The 19,312-nt window shown below is 40.2% G+C and overlaps 1 protein-coding gene across 3 annotated transcripts in view; it reads right to left on the reverse strand.

Annotated features, from left to right (window-relative positions):
- Positions 1-19,312, reverse strand: part of ptar1 (protein prenyltransferase alpha subunit repeat containing 1) — a 102,011-nt gene that overhangs the window by 14,879 nt on the left and 67,820 nt on the right. For 2 of the 3 annotated variants that reach the window (XR_015844678.1, XM_088303401.1), the window contains exons 5-6: positions 1,774-2,017; positions 1,025-1,374 (exon numbers count right to left, since the gene is read on the reverse strand). Coding sequence is in view for 2 of the 3 variants with exons in the window: in XM_088303401.1 (XP_088159527.1) it covers positions 1,025-1,374; positions 1,774-2,017 (594 nt within the window). In the remaining variant the exon portion in view is untranslated. The remainder of the gene's footprint in view (positions 1-1,024; positions 1,375-1,773; positions 2,018-19,312) is intronic. The other variant, XM_088303411.1, reaches the window with a different exon arrangement.

A 19,312-nucleotide genomic window follows, 5' to 3' on the forward strand; every position in this document is an offset into this window, starting at 1 on the left:
TCGTTCGGAAATGAATAGGAATGAACCACACTCTGTCATATATATATATATATATATATATATATATATATATATACACACACACACACACACGCACACCCCCACGCACGCACCCCCCCCTGCACGCACACACCCCCACCCTCACACACGCACACCCCCCCCCCCCACACACACACACACACCCACACCCCTACATACATACATATATACATACATACATACATATATATATATATATATACACACATATATATATATATATACACACACATATATATATATATATATATACACACACTATATATATATATATATACATATATACATACACATATATATACATATACATATATATACATATACATATACATATATATACATATACATATACACATTTATACATATACACATATATATACATATATACATATATATACATATATATACACGCATACATATATATATACGCATGCATATATACACATGCACACATGCACACATGCACACATGCATACATGCATACATGCATACATATATATATATATATATATATATATATAGACATATATATATATATATATATATATATATATATATAGACATATATATATATATATATATATATATATATAGACATATATATATATATATATATATATATATATAGACATATATATATATATATATATATATAGACATATATATATATATATATATATATATATATATATATATATATATATATATATATATATAGACATATATATGTATAAGCGGTCCTGACAAAGTGATGTGACTATATAGAAATTCTGAACACTGTTATTCTTCTTTTCATTTGGTGTTGACTCTCTTTTACCTTATCAGAGACCTGTTTTACGGAATGTGTAACATAATTTCCCCTATTATCCAAACACGAAATTGAGGCTAGTAAAAAAAAATATAGAACGGCTATAAACTTTTGCCACAGTTGACCGAAGTTAATATCAAGCCCTGTTCTTATGTCATGGTCACATGGGATTCTCACCTGTGACTCCACAGGGTCTCATGTCCAGGAAAAGATCGGATCAGGTCTGAGCACAGTTCCATTTCCTGGTGGATGAGCTCAACCATTTTTGCTAAGTCAAGCTCCCTCTCATCTTCATCCATTGTCTCTATCCCTGACTGCTCCCCATTATCCTGGAGACAAATGGAAGATAATAAGCAGCTTCTTGGCATGGACTGAGGCTGGAGTGAGCAGTTTTTGCCGGAAGCTGGCGTAATTGAAAACTCTTTGATTAGCTCCTTGAGCAGGAATTGGCGGTAATGAAAGCCGCTATGGTCCGATACATGCATCGACACCCATTGACGCATTGTGGACAGCTCATCGTGGAAAACCTTAAAGGGATCAAAACACAGGGCAATATAAAAAACTGACATTTACCTTGGGATCAGAGTAATTGGTATAATTTTTATTTGTCAATCTAAGTGGCTACAAACGGCAGGACACAAACACCTCTTTTCCCATACAACCTCAGTGCTGGAGCTGGACTGGCGTCCAGAGCAAGTACACTTCTCGTTCAATCGCAAATTTATTGTGAACCAATTTAGCTTTCCATGCTTTGTGGAGCTTGTGTTGTGGATCTCCAAAACAAAGGCATGTGCTAAATGTGATTGTGATGCAGATATTACTAAGCTTAGCATTAATTTAGAACCATTAAGGAATAGTGATTTTTCTCTTTTTCGGCACAGAGAATTTTGGACAACTCCGAGGGATGGCAAGAGGCTTCCACCTACCTTGACATTGCCTTTGGCCATGTGTTGCAGAACCCAAATGCGGTGGGACCATGCATTGTAGTTGCTGGGATAACTACATGCAGCATCAGAGCAGATATTTAGCTCTTTGTGGAACATTTGAGCAAGATGGTAAGTGAATGGCTGACTCCTTTCTACATCTGCCTGTTCTGCTTCACCCTGTTGCTGCTTTCCATCGCAATCCACAGCTGAGTGCTGTCTCAGGATTTGCTGCAGCACCCAGCGTCTGCAACAAGGCAACAGTTACTGGTCTCAAAAAGTAATGCTGGTAAATCACCATTTTGTCATTCTTAACAAAATTAAAAGGAGACATTTATTAGTAAGTATCTTTCAAGTTAAAATCACCTTGCAACACTCTAATACAATGTCAAAACCAGTAGTGGGGGCGGGGGGGCTAAGGCCTTCAAGGCCTTCCCTGCTGGCCTAACATCATCAAGAGAAAAAAAAAATCTTCACATTGATGTCATATGACATCCCAATGTTGCATTTTTAGGTGAGAGTTTTTATCCAATCTGAAACCTGCGAGTCCGTGTTGCCAGGCAGGACTAAGTAGGACTTCACTGAAGGCCACGGTGTTAACTGCATGGCCCGCCACTGGTAAAAAAATTTGGAATCTCGTAAAAATAAAGGTAATTGATAACAGTATAACAATCCATTACAATTCGTTGATAGATCATTTTAAATAGCGATTGAAATATTTATGACTTAACTGTATATTAATGATTTGTAAATATACCTTATACATTGCTACTAAGTAATAGATATTTAACAAACAATAAGTAAATTACTTAGTAATGACTTTTTAAGTATCAGTTAATAGTTTATAGACGCCTTTTGCCCCTGGTAGGGTCACCCATGGCAAAAAATTCCTAGGTGAAGGTCCAGACAAAGCACGGCTCAAAAGACCCCTTATGATGACAAAAATAATTGGACCTCATTTTTCCTTGCCCGGACGCATGTCATAGGCCCCCCTCTGGAGCCAGGCCTGGCGGTAGGGATGGCGAGCGCCTGGTGGCTAGGCCTCCACCCATAAGATTAATTCTGAATCTCAACACTGTTCTTTTGCTTTTTATTGATTTTGATTGACTTTGTATTTTTACAATCTTATCCACTGAGTCATTGACGAAACTGATGAAATATTGGTATTGCCATTAAGCGTCAGCATGCACCACATCGCATGTACTATACGTTAAGTGCAGTTGCGCGCCCAAAAAAAAAACACACACAAAGCTTGAGACATCAGAGATGCAAATTAGTTTGCGAACATACAAAATGGGGGGAAATAAATAAAATAAACTGTATACAACTTGTGAATATGGTGTGCTGCATATGGTCTGCTCAGCCCGAAAAGGCCCCTTCCCATGAGCTCACCACTTGTTGGAAGGGCCTAAGGGGTTGGATGCCCTGTGAGCCGGGTGGCAGCAAGAGGCAGGGACCTTGGCGCTCTGATCCCCGGCTACAGAAACTAGCTCTTGAGACATGGAATGTCACCTGTCTGGCAGGGGAGGAGCCTGAGCTGGTGTGACAGACAAGTACCAACGAGACAGAGTCAGGGCTCACCTCCAATCAGAGCTTGGGCTCATATTCCAACCCTCTTGAGATGGAATGGACACAATTCCACTCTGGAGTTGCCCAACGTGAGAGACGCCGAGCAGGTGTGAACATACTTACTGCCCCCCCCCCCCCCCCCCCCACACACACACATCCACCCACCCCCGCACTTTGGGGCGTTGTGACTCTGTGGTTAGAAAACTTTGAAGACCTCCTCAACACCTCTACAACATTGCATGGACATCGGGGGGACAGTGCCTCTGATTGACAGATTGGGGTGGTGGCCGCCCTCTTAAAGAACGCGGACCAGAGGGTGTGTTCCAATTACAAAGGCATCACACTCCTTAGCCTCCCTGCTAAGGTCAATTCAGGGGTTCTAGAGAGGAGGGTCAGTCGGGAGATCGAATCTCAGATTCAGGAGCAGCAGTGCGATTTTCTTACCAGCCGGGGAACAGTGGACCGGCTCTACACTCTCTGCAGGGTCCGCAAGGGGTTGATGGGAGTTTGTGCAACCAGTCTACATGTGTTTTGTGGACAGAGAAGGAGTTTGACCATGTCCCTCTGGGAGTTTTGTGGGGTGGGCGCCGGAAGTATGGGGTACCAAGCCCACTAATACAGGCGGTTCAGTCCTTGTATCACCGTTGTGAGAGTTTGGTCCGCATTTCCCGCAGTCAGTTGGATTTGTTTCCAGTGAGGTTTGGACTCCGCCAAGGCTGCCCTTTGCGCGGAGGCAATGAGGGAGGTCTGGTTTGATGACCTCAGTATTGCATCGATGCTTTTTGCAGACGGTGTGGTACTCTTGGCTTCTACAAGCCGTGATCCCTAACTATCACTGGAGCGGTTCACAACCGAGTGTGAAGCGGTTGGGATCTTCATCGCAGAGAAGGTGAGCACATACAAATTTGAGACCATGATCCTAGGGTGGAGTGCCCTCTCCTGGTCGGGCATAACATAATGTAAGAGAAAAAGATATTTAGTAAAGTAAAAATACAGACAAGGTTAATGGCAGTAAACCTAGGGATAAAATGGGGCCAATGACTAGTAATTAATGAAAGGCTAATTATGAGGGATGTAATTCTAATGAGAAAACATTTGGTGTCCTGTGTCTTTTGCCTTAATTGAAATTAACTTTTCTATTATAGAACAAGGAGTGCCCAAGTTGTGGGGAGGTGATTCATTTATTGATACTGATTAGTGATGGTACAATCTCTATTTAGATGATCTGACAAACAACAGCAGTATTATAATAATCTGCGGGCATTTCTAATCGTTTTGATGATTATTTTTTTGGATAAGTGTGTCTTCATCAGAAAGAAAGAAGGGGTGTTACAATGTGGAATATCCACAACTGACTGTAGCTTTAAAACACTAGCATGAGAAATCTTTGTAGTTGGAAAGATGTTCCCTGATTTTAGTAGTCTTTGATTCAATACCTGAATAACTGATTAGGTTTGATAGGGCTAAAGCAAATTTGGGTCACTTAGATTCATGAAAATCACATTTCTCTGCTACGCTGATAGAAACATAAAGGTAAAGAAACAAGAAATAATGATACAAATAATAATACATTTTATTTGTGGGCGCCTTTCTGAGCACTCAAGGACACCGTACAACATGCAGTTAAAAATATAAATACAATGTTAAAAACAACATCAAATAAAATAAGATAAAACAAATGGAAAATTAATTTATGGTCAGAGTGAATAAGCTTGTTTAATCAGATGTGTTTTGAGGTTGGATTTGAAATGTGTTAATGAGTCTGAGTTACGGAGGTCAGCGGGGAGTGTGTTCCAGAGCTGGGGAGCAGAGCGACTGAAGGCTCTGCTTCCCATGGTGACGAGGCGAGCAGGGGGGACAGTGAGGAGTAGAGAGGAGGAAGAACGGAGAGAACGGACAGGTGTCGGAATATGGATGAGGTCAGCTAGGTATGGAGGGGCAAGGTTATGGATAGCTTTGAAAGTGAGGAGCAGGATTTTATATTGAATACGGTGTGTAATGGGGAGCCAGTGGAGATGTTGGAGGGCAGGTGTAATATGGTTTCTGTATGGAGTGAGCGTGATAATGCGAGCGGCTGAATTTTGGACCAGCTGAAGCTTATGGAGGGTTTTTTGAGGGAGACCAAGCAGGAGGGAGTTACAGTAGTCAAGTCGGGAGGTGACGAGGGGATGAACGAGTATAGCAGCGGAGTGAGGGGTGAGAGAGGAGCGAAGCCGGTGGATGTTTCTGAGATGATAATATGCAGAGCGAGTGATGTGGTTGATGTGTGAGGTGAAGGCGAGAGTGCTATCAAGGATGACACCCAGACTCTTGACCTGAGAGGGAGGGGGAGATGGATGAGCTGTCAAAGGGAATAGAGAAATGGTTTATTTTGTTTAGGGTGGATTTGGTGCCAATGAGGAGGAGTTCAGTTTTATTGCTGTTCAGTTTGAGGAAGTTTGCGGTGAACCATGATTTTAATTCCTGCAGACAGTTGGTTAGGGAGGATGGTGGAAGTGTGGTGTTTGGTTTGGTAGAGATGTAGAGCTGGATGTCATCCGCATAGCAGTGAAAATGGATGTGACGTTTCCTGAAGATATTACCAAGAGGGAGAAGATAGATGATAAACAGCAAGGGGCCAAGACAGAACCCTGAGGAACACCTGAAGTGAGGGGGAAGGGGTGGGATCTAAAACATTTGAGCTGGATAAACTGGGTGCGGTCAGAAAGATAGGAGCGGAACCAGGAGAGGGGGGTGCTGGTGATACTGATGGAAGAAAGTCTGTCAAGGAGAATGGAGTGAGAAATGGTATCAAAGGCTGCACTGAGGTCAAGCAGAAGGAGAATGGCGAGTGAACCGGAGTCAGCAGAGAGGAGAAGGTCATTGGATATTTTGAGGAGGGCAGTTTCAGTACTATGAAGGGAACGAAAGCCAGACTGAAATTGTTCATAGAGATTATTGGAGGAGAGATGGGTGTGAAGTTGAGCAGCCACTTTTTTTTCTAGAGCCAGGTTTCTTAAGTATGGGAGTGACAACAGCAGTTTTGAGATGGGAGGGTACATTGCCAGTAGAGAGAAAAGTTTGAATAATGTTCGTGATGAGACAGGAGAGGGCTGGGATAGAGACTTTGACGAGGACAGTTGGGAGAGGGTCTAGTTGACAAGTAGATGTCTTGGACTTCTGAATTAAGTTGGAAATTTGGTGGACAGATGGGGAGGTGAATGTAGAAAACAGGTGGGAAGGAGCCACGGAGAATGGAGAAGGAAGGTTAGGGGCAGAAGGCGGGGTGAGTTGCTGGTGGATAAGTTGGATTTTGCATGTAAAAAAATGAGGCCAGAGTATTACAGAAATCGGTGGAATAGAGATGTGTCAGCAGGTTTAGTGAATTTAGAAATGAGAGAAAATAATGTTTTGGGGTTACCTTCATTGGAACAGATTAGACTGGAGTAATAGATAGATTTGGCTTTGGAAATTGAGTCATTGTAATGGAGGAAGTGGGTAGTGTACATTTCTTTATGAATAGTGAGTCCAGTTTTTCTGTATAGTCTTTCGAGTTGACGGCCTTTTGATTTAAGTTGTCTGAGGGTGGGAGTAAACCAGGGTGCTGTTTGGTTGAAAGAGACAGTTCGGGTTTTGAGTGGGGCCAGGGTATTGAGAATGTTATGGAGGTTTGAGTTGTAGTGTGTCAAAAACTCATCTGTTGTAGAAAGACAATCAGTGCTGGGCATGTTGTTAATAAGTGATACTAGATTGTCCGGGTTAATGTCCAGGATTTTATGGAAATGTATAATGCGTTGTAGGATGAATTTGAAAAAGAACAGATTAACACTGAAGGAAAGCAATAGATGATCTGTGTATGGCAGAAGATCGGTTTTACAGTTTGTTGGTGATAATCCTAAACAGCAAATTAAATCCAGAATGTGTCCTTTACTGTGTGTGGGAAAGTTGACAAACTGTTGAAAACCAAAACTGTCCAGACAGGAGGTAAAGTCTTTGGTGAATGAGTTATTGATATTGTCCATGTGGATATTAAAATCTCCTAAGAGAATCACATTAGGGGATAGTGTATACAGATGAGTGAGGCAGTGATGTTAGTGATAAACTCCTTGTTCGGTTTTGGTGGTCGGTAAATAGTGGCAATCAGCGTGGGAATTGATCCAGATAGCTGTATAACTAGCGTCAAACGATAAAAAAGTTGGCACATTTACGGGCGCAAATTTAAAATCCTCGCGCAGAATCATCGCGAGGCCACCTCCTCTCCCAGTAATGCGAGGTACAGGATGATAAACAAAGGGGGTAGCTTCGTTGAGAGTACCATATTCATTCGGTTGCTGCCATGTCTCAGTTAGACATAAAATGTCAAACTCACGGTCTGTCAGGAGGTCGTGAACGAAATGGTCCTTACTCGTAAGGGAGCGGATGTTCAGCAGGCCGATGTTGACAGCAGTGTAGCTGCTCGCGGCCGCGATGCTATCCGATCTCGAGACGCGGGTCAGCACAGAAGGATCCGCACGCCGTCCGGTGTTCTTCCGTGGGCCGCCAGCGTTGGACCAGAACGACCTGATTGGAGCTGGAGTTGTCGTATTGGTAGTGTCGGCGTGAGCCCCGGTGAGTGCATCTTCGCCGGGGCACGTAAAGGATGTCCGGGTGTTGAAGCAGAGCAGGCGGTGGTGAACCGTGTGGACGGCAGAAAGCAAGCCAGTCACAGCTGATCGACATAGCTGGGCTTGGTAGTGAAGCCAGGAAGCAGCAACCGGTAGCAGGTAAGCTAGCCGCGCTTTCTTGCTGGATTTTCTGGTTCGGGGTTTGCTGGCACGGACGACCTTCAGAGTGTTTTGCTGATCTCTGTTTTGCGAGGCCGACGAGTGGACGCTGTGAAGCGGCACCCTGCCCGTTGTCCGGCGGCTCCAAGCGTTGACTTTGGGTGGCGGAGCCTCGACGACTTTCTTAGCAGTCGAATATTGGTGGACCAGCCTAGCTTTCCACTGCGCAATGAGAAGCGTTAGCCATGAGCTAGCTTGTCAACTAACCAGCAAGCTAGCTTGTCAGCTAACCAGGGCTCCTCTTTGGCTGATGGAGGGCTCATCTACTGTGTCACTGCGACTGATGTAACCAATTTCGTTCGCAAAATGGCGCTTGCCACGCTGGACGGGGGGAGGGGAGATGTAAGTTAAAGAGTGGCGTTTGATGAGATTGGGATGACTAGACATTCACTATAGTGTATGAATAAATTAATATTTCGAATTCAATGGAGTGATAAACATTTGGAATACTGATAAAAGATCATCTAAAATTGAACGAGAACAATACAGACATCTGCAAGGTAAGCCGTTAAATTGTGTTGCAGTTAATTACATAGGTAGGGAGTTTCATCTTGCAGATGGAGATAATACGAGGATGAAAGTGAATTATGAGCGTGGAAGACTATAAATATGTCAGTGTTCAAAGCTCAGAGCAACAGCAAGTGAGATACACGCAGGTGATTGAAGCGTCCTAAAGAGGAGGAAAAGGAAGTCAGAAAGTGATTTTAGTGATTCAGAAGTGCAAATAGAACAAATGAATGAAAATGAAATAGTAGGAAGTGATGTAAGGATGAAAATAAATGTTTAATAAATACATTCAATGGCTGCCAGGATGGCCGAGTGGTCTAAGGCGCCGCGTTCAGGACCCAGTCTCCCCAGGAGGCCTGGGTTCGAATCTCGAATTTCCCCATTGTGGGACTAATAAAGGGCAAATTATTATTATGAAACTATTAGTGACAGACCGCTAGAAGAATTTAATAAAGTATGTGGGGATTTTAGCAAGTCGGGATTTTAGCAAGTCAATTGTTGTATTGGACGGTGGTAGAATGATGTCTGATGAATATGGTCAGATAAATATGACAAATACAGACATAATACAGGATACAAATAGAATGACATTAATTGGAAAATATAGTTTAATTCAAGAACTTTAGCCAAGGTTTAATGACTTTTAACAAAGAGAGCTAAAATTGTATCCCAGTATGTCAGCACCCTGAGACCACGAATACTGGACTCTTACTCAATCATACCAATGACAACCAGAAGCATCTCCAGCCACTGCTTTGAAGTTTGAATTGAAGTGTGGTGCCTGAGGGGGAAGTACAGCTTCTCCACAGAAGAAAAATAAGGGTCACGAAATTGGAGATGAACGCATGTTCCATGAAAGACTGTCAGTCACCAGTTTGCAATGTGCGTGGGTAGCCACAGATAAAATGCACTTGGAACATGCCTTGAGAATATGGGTCAATCAAGAAGGTAGGTAGCATGCTGAAAATTGCATGTATGAAAACCTCTAAGGAAAAAGTTGAGAGTTGAGGATGATGTCTATGTTTAGTAGTTTGTATGTTGTATGTTTAGGTCCGGAAAGGCTATGGATGTCCGTTTCTTCTTCATGAGTAAATGTAATGCTCTCAGTGGTGTCAATGGTTTTCAGGTGGTCTATGAGTTGTTGAGTGTGTCTTGTTAAAACGTTTCCCAAGAAACCGTCCACATAGCGTTTCCACAATGATGGTCTGCAGTCTTCCAGTGTTGTGAGTGCCTACAGTTCCAGGTCTTTCATGAATAAGCAGCACATGATGGCTGACAGTGGTTCTCCCACGGGATAGCCTTGTTTTAGTCTGAAGATTGTCTTTCAGAATTGAAAGTAAGTGGATGTGGCAATGAAATGAAGGAGTTGAGTGATGTCTTATCCTGTGAGGTTTGTGCGTCTCCTGAGAGTCCTATCTGCTTTTAGTCTGTCCAGCACTATTTGTACGGTAGCATGTGTTGGTTTTTTATAAAAAAGGGATATGACATAATGTGATATGAACATTTTATCCTGTTGTACTTTGATATTGTTGATTTCTGTGGCCATTTTTTGGGGAATTATGCAGTGTTGATCTGTGAGTCCTAGTACTGGTTTTATTATTTCGGTGAGTGCCATGGATAGGTTTTATGTTATTGATCCAATTCAGTCTATGATGGGGCGGAGGGGTGTACCACTGGGGAAGTTGCTGGTTGTGGGTACTAGATGATGTCTATTTTATTGTCATTGAGGAATGGTTTTAAATGCCTTGAGTTTATTTTTCTTGTCAGTTGGGTCTTTCTTCAGTATCACATAAGTGTCATCATCTAGTAACTAACATTTGTTGTTTATATTGTTGGGTGTCCAATAAACTGTAGTTCTGACTTTGTCTGCTGGGAGGATTATGATGTCTTTATTTGTTAATGTTTTAATGGCTCTTGCTACCTCCTCAGTGATATTCCTGGTTGGTGGTTTGGCCATTTTCAAAATACATGCTATTTTGTTTCGTAGTGCTGCTTTTTGCTCTTGATTTTAAATTTTTTCACATGCTAACTCCGTTGCCAAAATGAAATCGTCATGTGGTATATTTCTGGGAGTGATGGTGTTATTGAGTCATTTTTGTTAATATGCTGCATTCTGTTTGTGTGAGTTTGTACCTTGACAGGTTATGTATCCATTTGTCTGAGTGGTCCGGCTCAGACTCTTTTTCTGTGCGATGAATCTGTGTCGGCATTTTCTGACAGTAACTTCCTGTTCGTGTATGTCGTCCACGTGCCTGTGTAGTGCTGTTACGTTCTCCGGATTGACAGGTGGGTCACACCTTCATTGAACATCAGCTGATAAACACAAGTCACAAGACATCATGTGACACTCTGAAGAAGGCGAAAGACTGTCGCCGAAACATGTCAGGTAAATGACTAACCTAACAGTCTGTCTGAGATGAAAGAACCAAATATTGCAAATATAAGTAAGAGACAGAATGATTTTTATTAAATTAGAACAAAATGTTTAGACTCTATGGTGGGAGATCATGACCTTTGATCAACATATGTAGATTTTTTTTAATATAACTATTGAAATTGGTATTTTGTCTTGTAAATAAATGATCCAAGACTGTACCATACTCATACTAATTTACAAACAATAGTGATAGATGAGCTATAATAGGCCTAAAAAAACGGACGGTTATCTGCATCGATCCTTTTCTTTTTTTTTACCTTTCAAGGCCGATAAATTTAAAGCTGGTTTTGTCTCTCTCTCTCTCTCTCTCTCTGTGTCTCTCTCTCTGTCTCTCTCTCTCTCTCAAAAATAAAAAAAACACAAATAAAGAGAAAATATTTACAATTCGCTCAAGGGCTGTTTTTTTGTGCAGTGGGTAACAGCCAATCAGCAGTAAACTCCCTGTTTGCTTTTTCACCTTGAGTCATACGCACTACTGGAGAGGTCCCGCGAGCAGTGGAAGGTAAGGCAACAGACTTTGCCGAAATTTTAATAAAGTTTCAGTCAGTCTACTTGTAACGAACTCAATGTTCATTTGTTTGTGATATACTTTATTTTGAAGTTATAATTTGGATGCTATATGCTTTTAATTTAATTATTATTATATTTAATTAATTAACAAATCATAGCATTACGCTATTTAAGGGGGCGTTTCCAGAGGAAACGGGTGAAAGGAAAGGAAAGAAAAGGAAAAGGAAAGGAAAAGCTTAACCGTTTTGACATTGCTGATCAAGGAATTGGCTAACGGAATCTTTTTAAGGCTGCAAGCACCTGGCTGGAATGGGGACAAGGTATTTAATTGTTTTGTTTATTTCGTTTGCCGTGATTTACCCATGTACAGGTGTTTCATGTCTTGGATTGCATGCTGTTAAGAGCTCTCATTTGTTTATTTTTTGTTTGTTTTACACCGTAGCTCTTACGGTGTTTCCGCAATGGAATCAAGGCTACAAAAGGAATACAAATCTTTGTGGAACATCAGTACGCTTCACCATTGTCTGGCTGGGTTCGCTACACTACTACAACTCACAACTAAGCGTTTAAAATTTCATTCGCCGCAATGGACAAAATGCTTAATAACTCCCGTGCACATGCTGCTAGAAATCCAAAACATCACATGTACATAGAGTCGGTAGCCGAAGACACCTATATTTTTATATTCAGTTACACACCTTGCGCCACATAGTGGCGACAAAAATGATCATTTTTTACATTTTAACGTACTGCACGGAGCCCTTTTAACGAATCTGACTGAAAGTTGGTCAGTAAAGACTCAAGAAATTGATCTTACTCTATCCCGAATTTTGTGGCTTTTGGTCGAAGGGCGTGGCTTTTACAGTGCAAACAAAAGCTCTGGCAACATGACACAGATAATCCAATATTCTCAAAATTTTTCACACGTGAGGATATTCCAACCCTTAAGACATCTACCAACTTATTTTTGATCGTAGTGGTAGTGCCACCAACTGGTCAAAGCAAATACAAATTATTATTTTTTTTTTTTATGTATTTATCCGAGCAGCTTAACAAGGTCCCCTTCATATTTGCTCAAATGAGTGTTTAGGCCTTCAGGTTGTCACAATACGAAATTTGTCTTTTTTTGTGAAAAGCATTGGGCGTGGCTTTACAGAGTTCGCCAATAAAACAACGCTGATTTTGAGGTTCTAAATATGAATGAAAACTCGTGAAACTTTGCACACACATCAGGCCTGACAAAATCATCAATATTTTATTATTATCTCGTGCAGTTTTTTTAAAAATGGCTCTCTTTCGCCCTTTAAAAATATTTAAAAAAGCAGCCCCAGTGTTGTGTGTTCCACTCCCCTGCACATGCTCCTAAAAATCCAAATCATCACCTGTACATAAAACGTCCCGACCTGAGGACATCTTAATTTTATTATGCTGTAATACACACAGCGCCGCCAAGTAGAATCAAAAATTTGTTTTTATTTTAAATTTCACGTACTGCACGGACCTCTTTTGACGAATCCGACTGAAAATTGGTCAGAAAAGATTCAAGACATTGATCTTACTGTATCCCGAATTTTGTGACTTTTTGGCAAAAGGCGTGGCCATTTCGGTGCTGAAAAGTCAGATTCTTCTGTGTGGCAACAAAAGCTCCGGCAACATGTCTCAGATGATCCTATCTTCTCGAAGTTTTTCACATTTGAGGATACTCCAGCCCTGAAGACATCTACCAACTTATTTTTCATTGTAGTGGTAGCGCCACCAACTGGTTAAAGCTAATACAAGTTATTTTCTTGGCTGTTTTTCTCCGAGCAAGTCAACACGGTCGCCCTCATATATGCTCGGATGAGTGTTTAGGCCATGAGGATGTCACAATACGAAAGTCGTCCTTTTTCATGAAAAGTTGTGCACTGTGCATTGCACTGTTCGGCAATAGAACAACGCTGATTTTGAGGTTCTAAATATGAACGACAACTCGTGAAACTTTACACACACATCAGGCCAAGCAAAATCATCAATATTTTATACGTTAGTTGTGCAGCTTTTTTAAAATGGCTTGCCATGGCCCTCTAGAAATGTTCAAAAAATCAGCCTGGTTGAGTGTTTCACCTAGCTTTTTGTAAATTTTATGGAGTATGTATAAGGCCAAGACCTACAAAAAAAGGCTCTTGGAGCCATGAGCTAGGTTTTACAGAAAGTCGGCCATTTTCAATTTACTTAAAAAGGGGCGGGTCACCACAATGGACTAAATGCTTAACTCCCTTGCACATGCTCTAAACAAAAATCCAAAACTTACCCTGTACATAAAACGTCCCGACCTGAAGATATCTATATGTTATTATATTGTTATACACACAGTGCCACCTCATGGTATCAAAAAAATATATATTTTTTACATTTTAAGATAATGCCCTTTTAATGAAGCCGACTGAAAATTTGTCAGAACAGCCTCAAGACGATCTTAGTCTATGCCGAATTATGGTAGCCATTATGGTGCCGCAAAAATTGATTAATCTCTGTGGCAACATAAGATACCGTAGCATGAATCAGATTATCCTAACTTCTAGAATATTTTCAAATTTGAGGATAGACAACCCTGAATATGTCTACCAACTTATTTTTCATTGTAGTGGTAGCGCCACTTACTGGTAAAGCAAATGCAAGTTATTTTTGTTTATATTTTTCTGAGAGTAGGTTAGCAAGTTCGCTTATTTTGAGGTTCGAAATTTGAATGAAAACTCATGAAGCTTTGCATCCATATCAGGCCTGACAAATTCATCAATATTTTATTAGTTTGTCGTTTCATTTTTTTTAAATGGCTCGCTATCGCCCCCTTGAACATTTGAAAGAAACAGCCCCGGATCTGTGTTTCATCAAACTTTTTGAAAATTTGATGAAGCATGTACAAAGCCAAGACATAATAAAAAGTATCCGGGAGCCACATTCTAAATTGACAGGAAACGGCCATTTTGAACTCACTTCTACCATTACAGTACTTTTATCATTGCAGTATTTTCTATCATTGCAGTACTTTCCTGTCATTTCAGTACTCTCACCATTACAGTACTTTTATCAGTGTAATATCTTTATCATTGCAGTATTTTCAATCATTCAGTAGTTTTTATCATTACAGTGTTTCCCCCTCTGTATAATGGACAGGCATTAGGTAGATACGTTTATACTGTGTATATTTGCATGCTTTTTATGAATGTCTGCTGCTAATGTTACACATTAACGGCTACATTACGCCGCCGACTCTGTGTGATCTATATCTTTGCTGCTGTAACACTTCAAATTTCCCCATTGTGGGACTAATAAAGGACATCTTTATCTTTATCTTTATCTTCAAACATTGACTAGGCTTTGACAAAGAAAACTGCTCTAACTCTAACTCCACAAATATTCCTCTTGAAGATTCCTCACATTTTTTCTCGTAAATATTTCACATTTCCAACGTGCCGGTACCCCAACGTTGCCAGGGTTGCGAGAGCCCTTTATAGGTATCGTTATTATAATTTTCCAATCGTTTGATTGCATTTTTGACCCCCAAAACATGCACGAAAACTAACCAAACTTTGCAGTCTCATCGGGCATGGCGAAAAATGTGATATTTTAGCGGCATTGTAAACGACGCAAACAAAATGGCTCTCTAGCGCCAACTAGAGGGGGAAACATCAAAGGAAATCCTGGCCCGTTTGACAGAGGCCTCCGAAAATTGACAGGCACGTGTCGTACCCCGAGATGTACATATAATTTCTTTGACAACAATAGTCTATAATGAACAGGAAGTGACTTGTGAATTTTTGAAAGTCCATATTTCGCCCATTTTTGCACGTTTACAGGGGTCATTCTTTTGCACCCTGATCCTACAGGGTTTATACGATTGCCTTAACATTCCGGCTGTACCATTTTAAGACCTGGGACATACACTGTGACAAAAATGTTTAGTTTCCGAAATACTATATGAAGGGGGCGGGGCTTCAAAGTTTTCGTTGAATATTTACTTTGCCGCAATTGACAAAATGTTTAATAACTCACCTGCACATGCTGCTAAAAATCCAAAACATCACATGTACATAAAGAGTCGGTACCCGAAGACATCTATATCTTTATATTCTGTTATACACATTGTGCCACCTAGAGGCGACTAAAAACATAGTTTTTTTTTACATTTTAACATACTGCACGGAGCCCTTATAACGAATCCGACTGAAAATTGGTCAGAAAAGACTCAAGACATTGATCTTACTCTATCTATCTATTTCGTTAACACCCCTTTTTTCCATGACCATAACGAGACGATGACGAGCGAAACGAGGTTATTTGATGACGAAATCGTGACGTGACGTACATGAAATTTTCACTGACCAGACGAGACGGGAGGAAATCGTTAGTGTGTGGTTCGTCAGACGCTCAAAATTTATGACACCACTTCCGATTGTACATGTAATCTGTCTTTCAAAACATTGCAATGAAGTGCAACCTATCTTTCGTTTGGTCACGCCAACCACTGGGACAGCACGCAGGGCCCATGCGCCGCGCACGCACAGTCACACATACTGGTGTCGCACGAACATGTCTGCGGTCATTGTCTCGGCTCGCACACACTGACACACGTTCCTTTGATGGACTATGGCGACAGTGACACTCGCAAGGCTACTTCGCTCTAATAACCGCAGGCTGGTTCAAGTAAACAAGTCATATGTTTGATAAAGTTTGTACTTGTGCTACTGTACTATAGAACAAGTCTACTACAAGTCCATGTTGTTAAAACGTTTTTATTTTATGTTGCTATAAGTGAAATAAAGCCACAACTGTTGCCAGATAAAACATTTTGGTTCTCATCTTATTTTGGAGAAATGAGCATTGATTCCACCGTTACGTTATCTGTTTGTAATGCATAATCCTTAATAGTCCATCAGAAAGTCTTTGCTATTGAGTGGAAACCTTGTATTCCGATTTTTAACTAAAACGGACTAAAACCTTTTGGAGTTTTGGTCTAATAAATTTACAAAAAAAACTACTTAAACTTTTTTTTTGCGTTTGTCGGCTAAAACCGACTAAAACTTTTTCCAGTTTCTGTCGATTAAAATACACTAAAACTATCACAAATAGGAATGACTAAATCATATGAAAACTAATAAGCATTTTTATCCAAATGACTAAGACTAAGACAAAATCTAAAATGCCTGCCAAAAAACAACAACACTGTTAGCCAACACCACTGATTGGCCAGGCCCATTAAGACCCGAGCATCGACAATTCTGGTTGGCTAATTCATCTGTCACTCAAACGCCAAAGGTTGGGGGAGAGAGGAAAAAATACAAAACCTCACTATCTTGTGATTAGATAACCACACTACGTCAAACCTCGATGTCGATTAGATTTAGATTTATCGTGCAGCCCTAGTCAATTTTATTTATAAAAATATATATTAGTGTGGCTGTATCAACTGTTATTCTAATGGGTTTCGTAAATATAGGGAAAAGACTGTTGCTATACATTGTATTTATAAAATCTGTTGTTTTTTGGTGTCCGTTTGGGTTTAGCATATCAATGTTAAAATCGCCACACATTGGTGTTTTTTTTGTCATTTGAGTGACTTAGCATGTCCATTAATTCTTTGTTGAATATGTCAAGGCATGATCCTGGTGTCCTATTAATACAGCTTATGATATTTAATAATTTTTTCATGTATATTTCAATCGTGAAACATTCCATTATGTTCTCTAATATGTTTGTCATGCAATCTATTATACTACATCTAAGAGAATTGTCTGCATATATTGCAACACCCCCTCCCTTTCTATTCTCCCTACATATGACTGGCTTGAACCATGTAATGACTCTTGAGAAGGTTACTACTTGAGACGTTCTTGTGACTTGCACATACAGTTCCGATCTAAATCTTAAGATAAGTTGGAAAATAGCTTTAACTTACCTTTTGCACATTCGGATCTTAATGAGATTTTAAGTAGAGCTACAATATGCAAAAGCAAAAAGGAAGGAGTGTGACAAAAAGCACTTTGGAAACAACAATCACACTGAAATAGGCTGTTTATCAGCTGATCAAAAGTCAAAGACCATCGCTCAAAAAAAAAAAAAAAAACTCTCCAAACCAGAATAAACATTTTCTCAGTGGGAATCACTAATGAGAAGCTGCCACGTTTTAGTGAATCACTTCAAAAATTAGTTTGAGCATACTTGATGCAATTGTTTCCAGGAAGCTAATTTGAACATTTATCCAAGTGGTGAAGATGATGTCAGTGACATTGGAAGTCATCTGGACCGTTGTAGTGACGCAAGGTCTATTTCAATTAACAGCGGCTGAATTTTACTGTGTGCAGTACAGTCAGTCGCCACTAGGGGCACCACGTTTTTTTTTCTTTGTTCAATTTAAAAGACATAGATGAAAAAAATTTGAAAATCAGTCATTAGTTGTAAGGCTGCTACATTTAGAGAATTTGAAAATGTTTTAGATTTTCAGAAGTTCCTAAATTTTATTCAAGCACACACACAGTACACAATGAAGTTTTATGAGGACGATATTTTATTCTTTAAATCAACATGGGAGTTGGGAGTAATACGTCATAAGAAAACTATGGTGAAAAGGGTGGAATAGAACAATAATACTGCCTCCAACTTCAGCAACAATGGCATGCTGCGAGAGGCCTTATGAAGCTCGAAGACCCGACCATGTTCAAAAAGAGAGCTTCTTAGCATTTGCCATCAGGAGGGGATGACGGTGTGAATGCCTTAAAAAGAAATGAGAATTTTGGCAGATTTTGGCATTTATAATCTTTGGTCTAAAACTTTTGATCAGGTGGTATCCAACCTATTTCCTTTTTTTCACTTTTTCGATTACAAGTTCTAAATGTTTTTTGATCCCACTCGACGTTCTTGCTTTTATATATTGTAGCTCTACTTAAAACAGCATTAAGATCCAAATGCGCAAAATGCAAATTCTAGCAATTTTTCAACTGGTTTTAAGATTTTGATCAATCTGTACTGTATGTGACTTATTCCCACCTCTGATAAACACCATAATAACCTGCTAATTTTACATGACACCATATGGAAAGCGCTTTGTTACAACTCCAGCTGTTGTGAAATGCGCTATATAAACTATATTGTATTGAATAGTATTGTATTAAATAAAACAATACAGAACAATTTCAACACCAACTCGAAACTCCTATTAGTCATTCCTAGTTTGCCCTCATCATAATTAGATCAGATAAAATCAGATATGGTTGGGTGGACAGATGGATGGGTGGGAGGATAGACTGAATGATGAGTGGACGGATGGACGGACAGACAAACAGAAAGATGATAGATGGATTAAAATCAAATGTATAAAGATACTGATACATCAGATAGGTTAGTAGATTAATAGATTGGATGAATGGGTGGATAATAGGCAGATGCATTGATAGATTGCTACCAGTCGGGCTGGACGATCAACCGAATTTTAAATTATGATTTTGACCTATCTCCATCTTTAAAACATTCTGTACGTGCGTTTCCATGTAGGGAGTGCACATGCATGAAAGCTATATATGCGGTGCATTTGAGCGGACGCCTGGAAACATTAGCATTTGTATGCGAATATTTGGCGGGCTAATGAGCATTAAATAAGCATTCAGTCAATAAAGCCCAGCTAGGCAGTGTAATAACGCCTCTCGTTGGACTCTAACACCATACACGCAACAAAAGGAAGCAA

This window comes from Idiotropiscis lumnitzeri, chromosome 1 (genome assembly GCF_059441095.1).
Source record: "Idiotropiscis lumnitzeri isolate Australia: NSW breed Sydney's pygmy pipehorse chromosome 1, RoL_Ilum_1.0, whole genome shotgun sequence".
NCBI lineage: Eukaryota > Metazoa > Chordata > Actinopteri > Syngnathiformes > Syngnathidae > Idiotropiscis > Idiotropiscis lumnitzeri.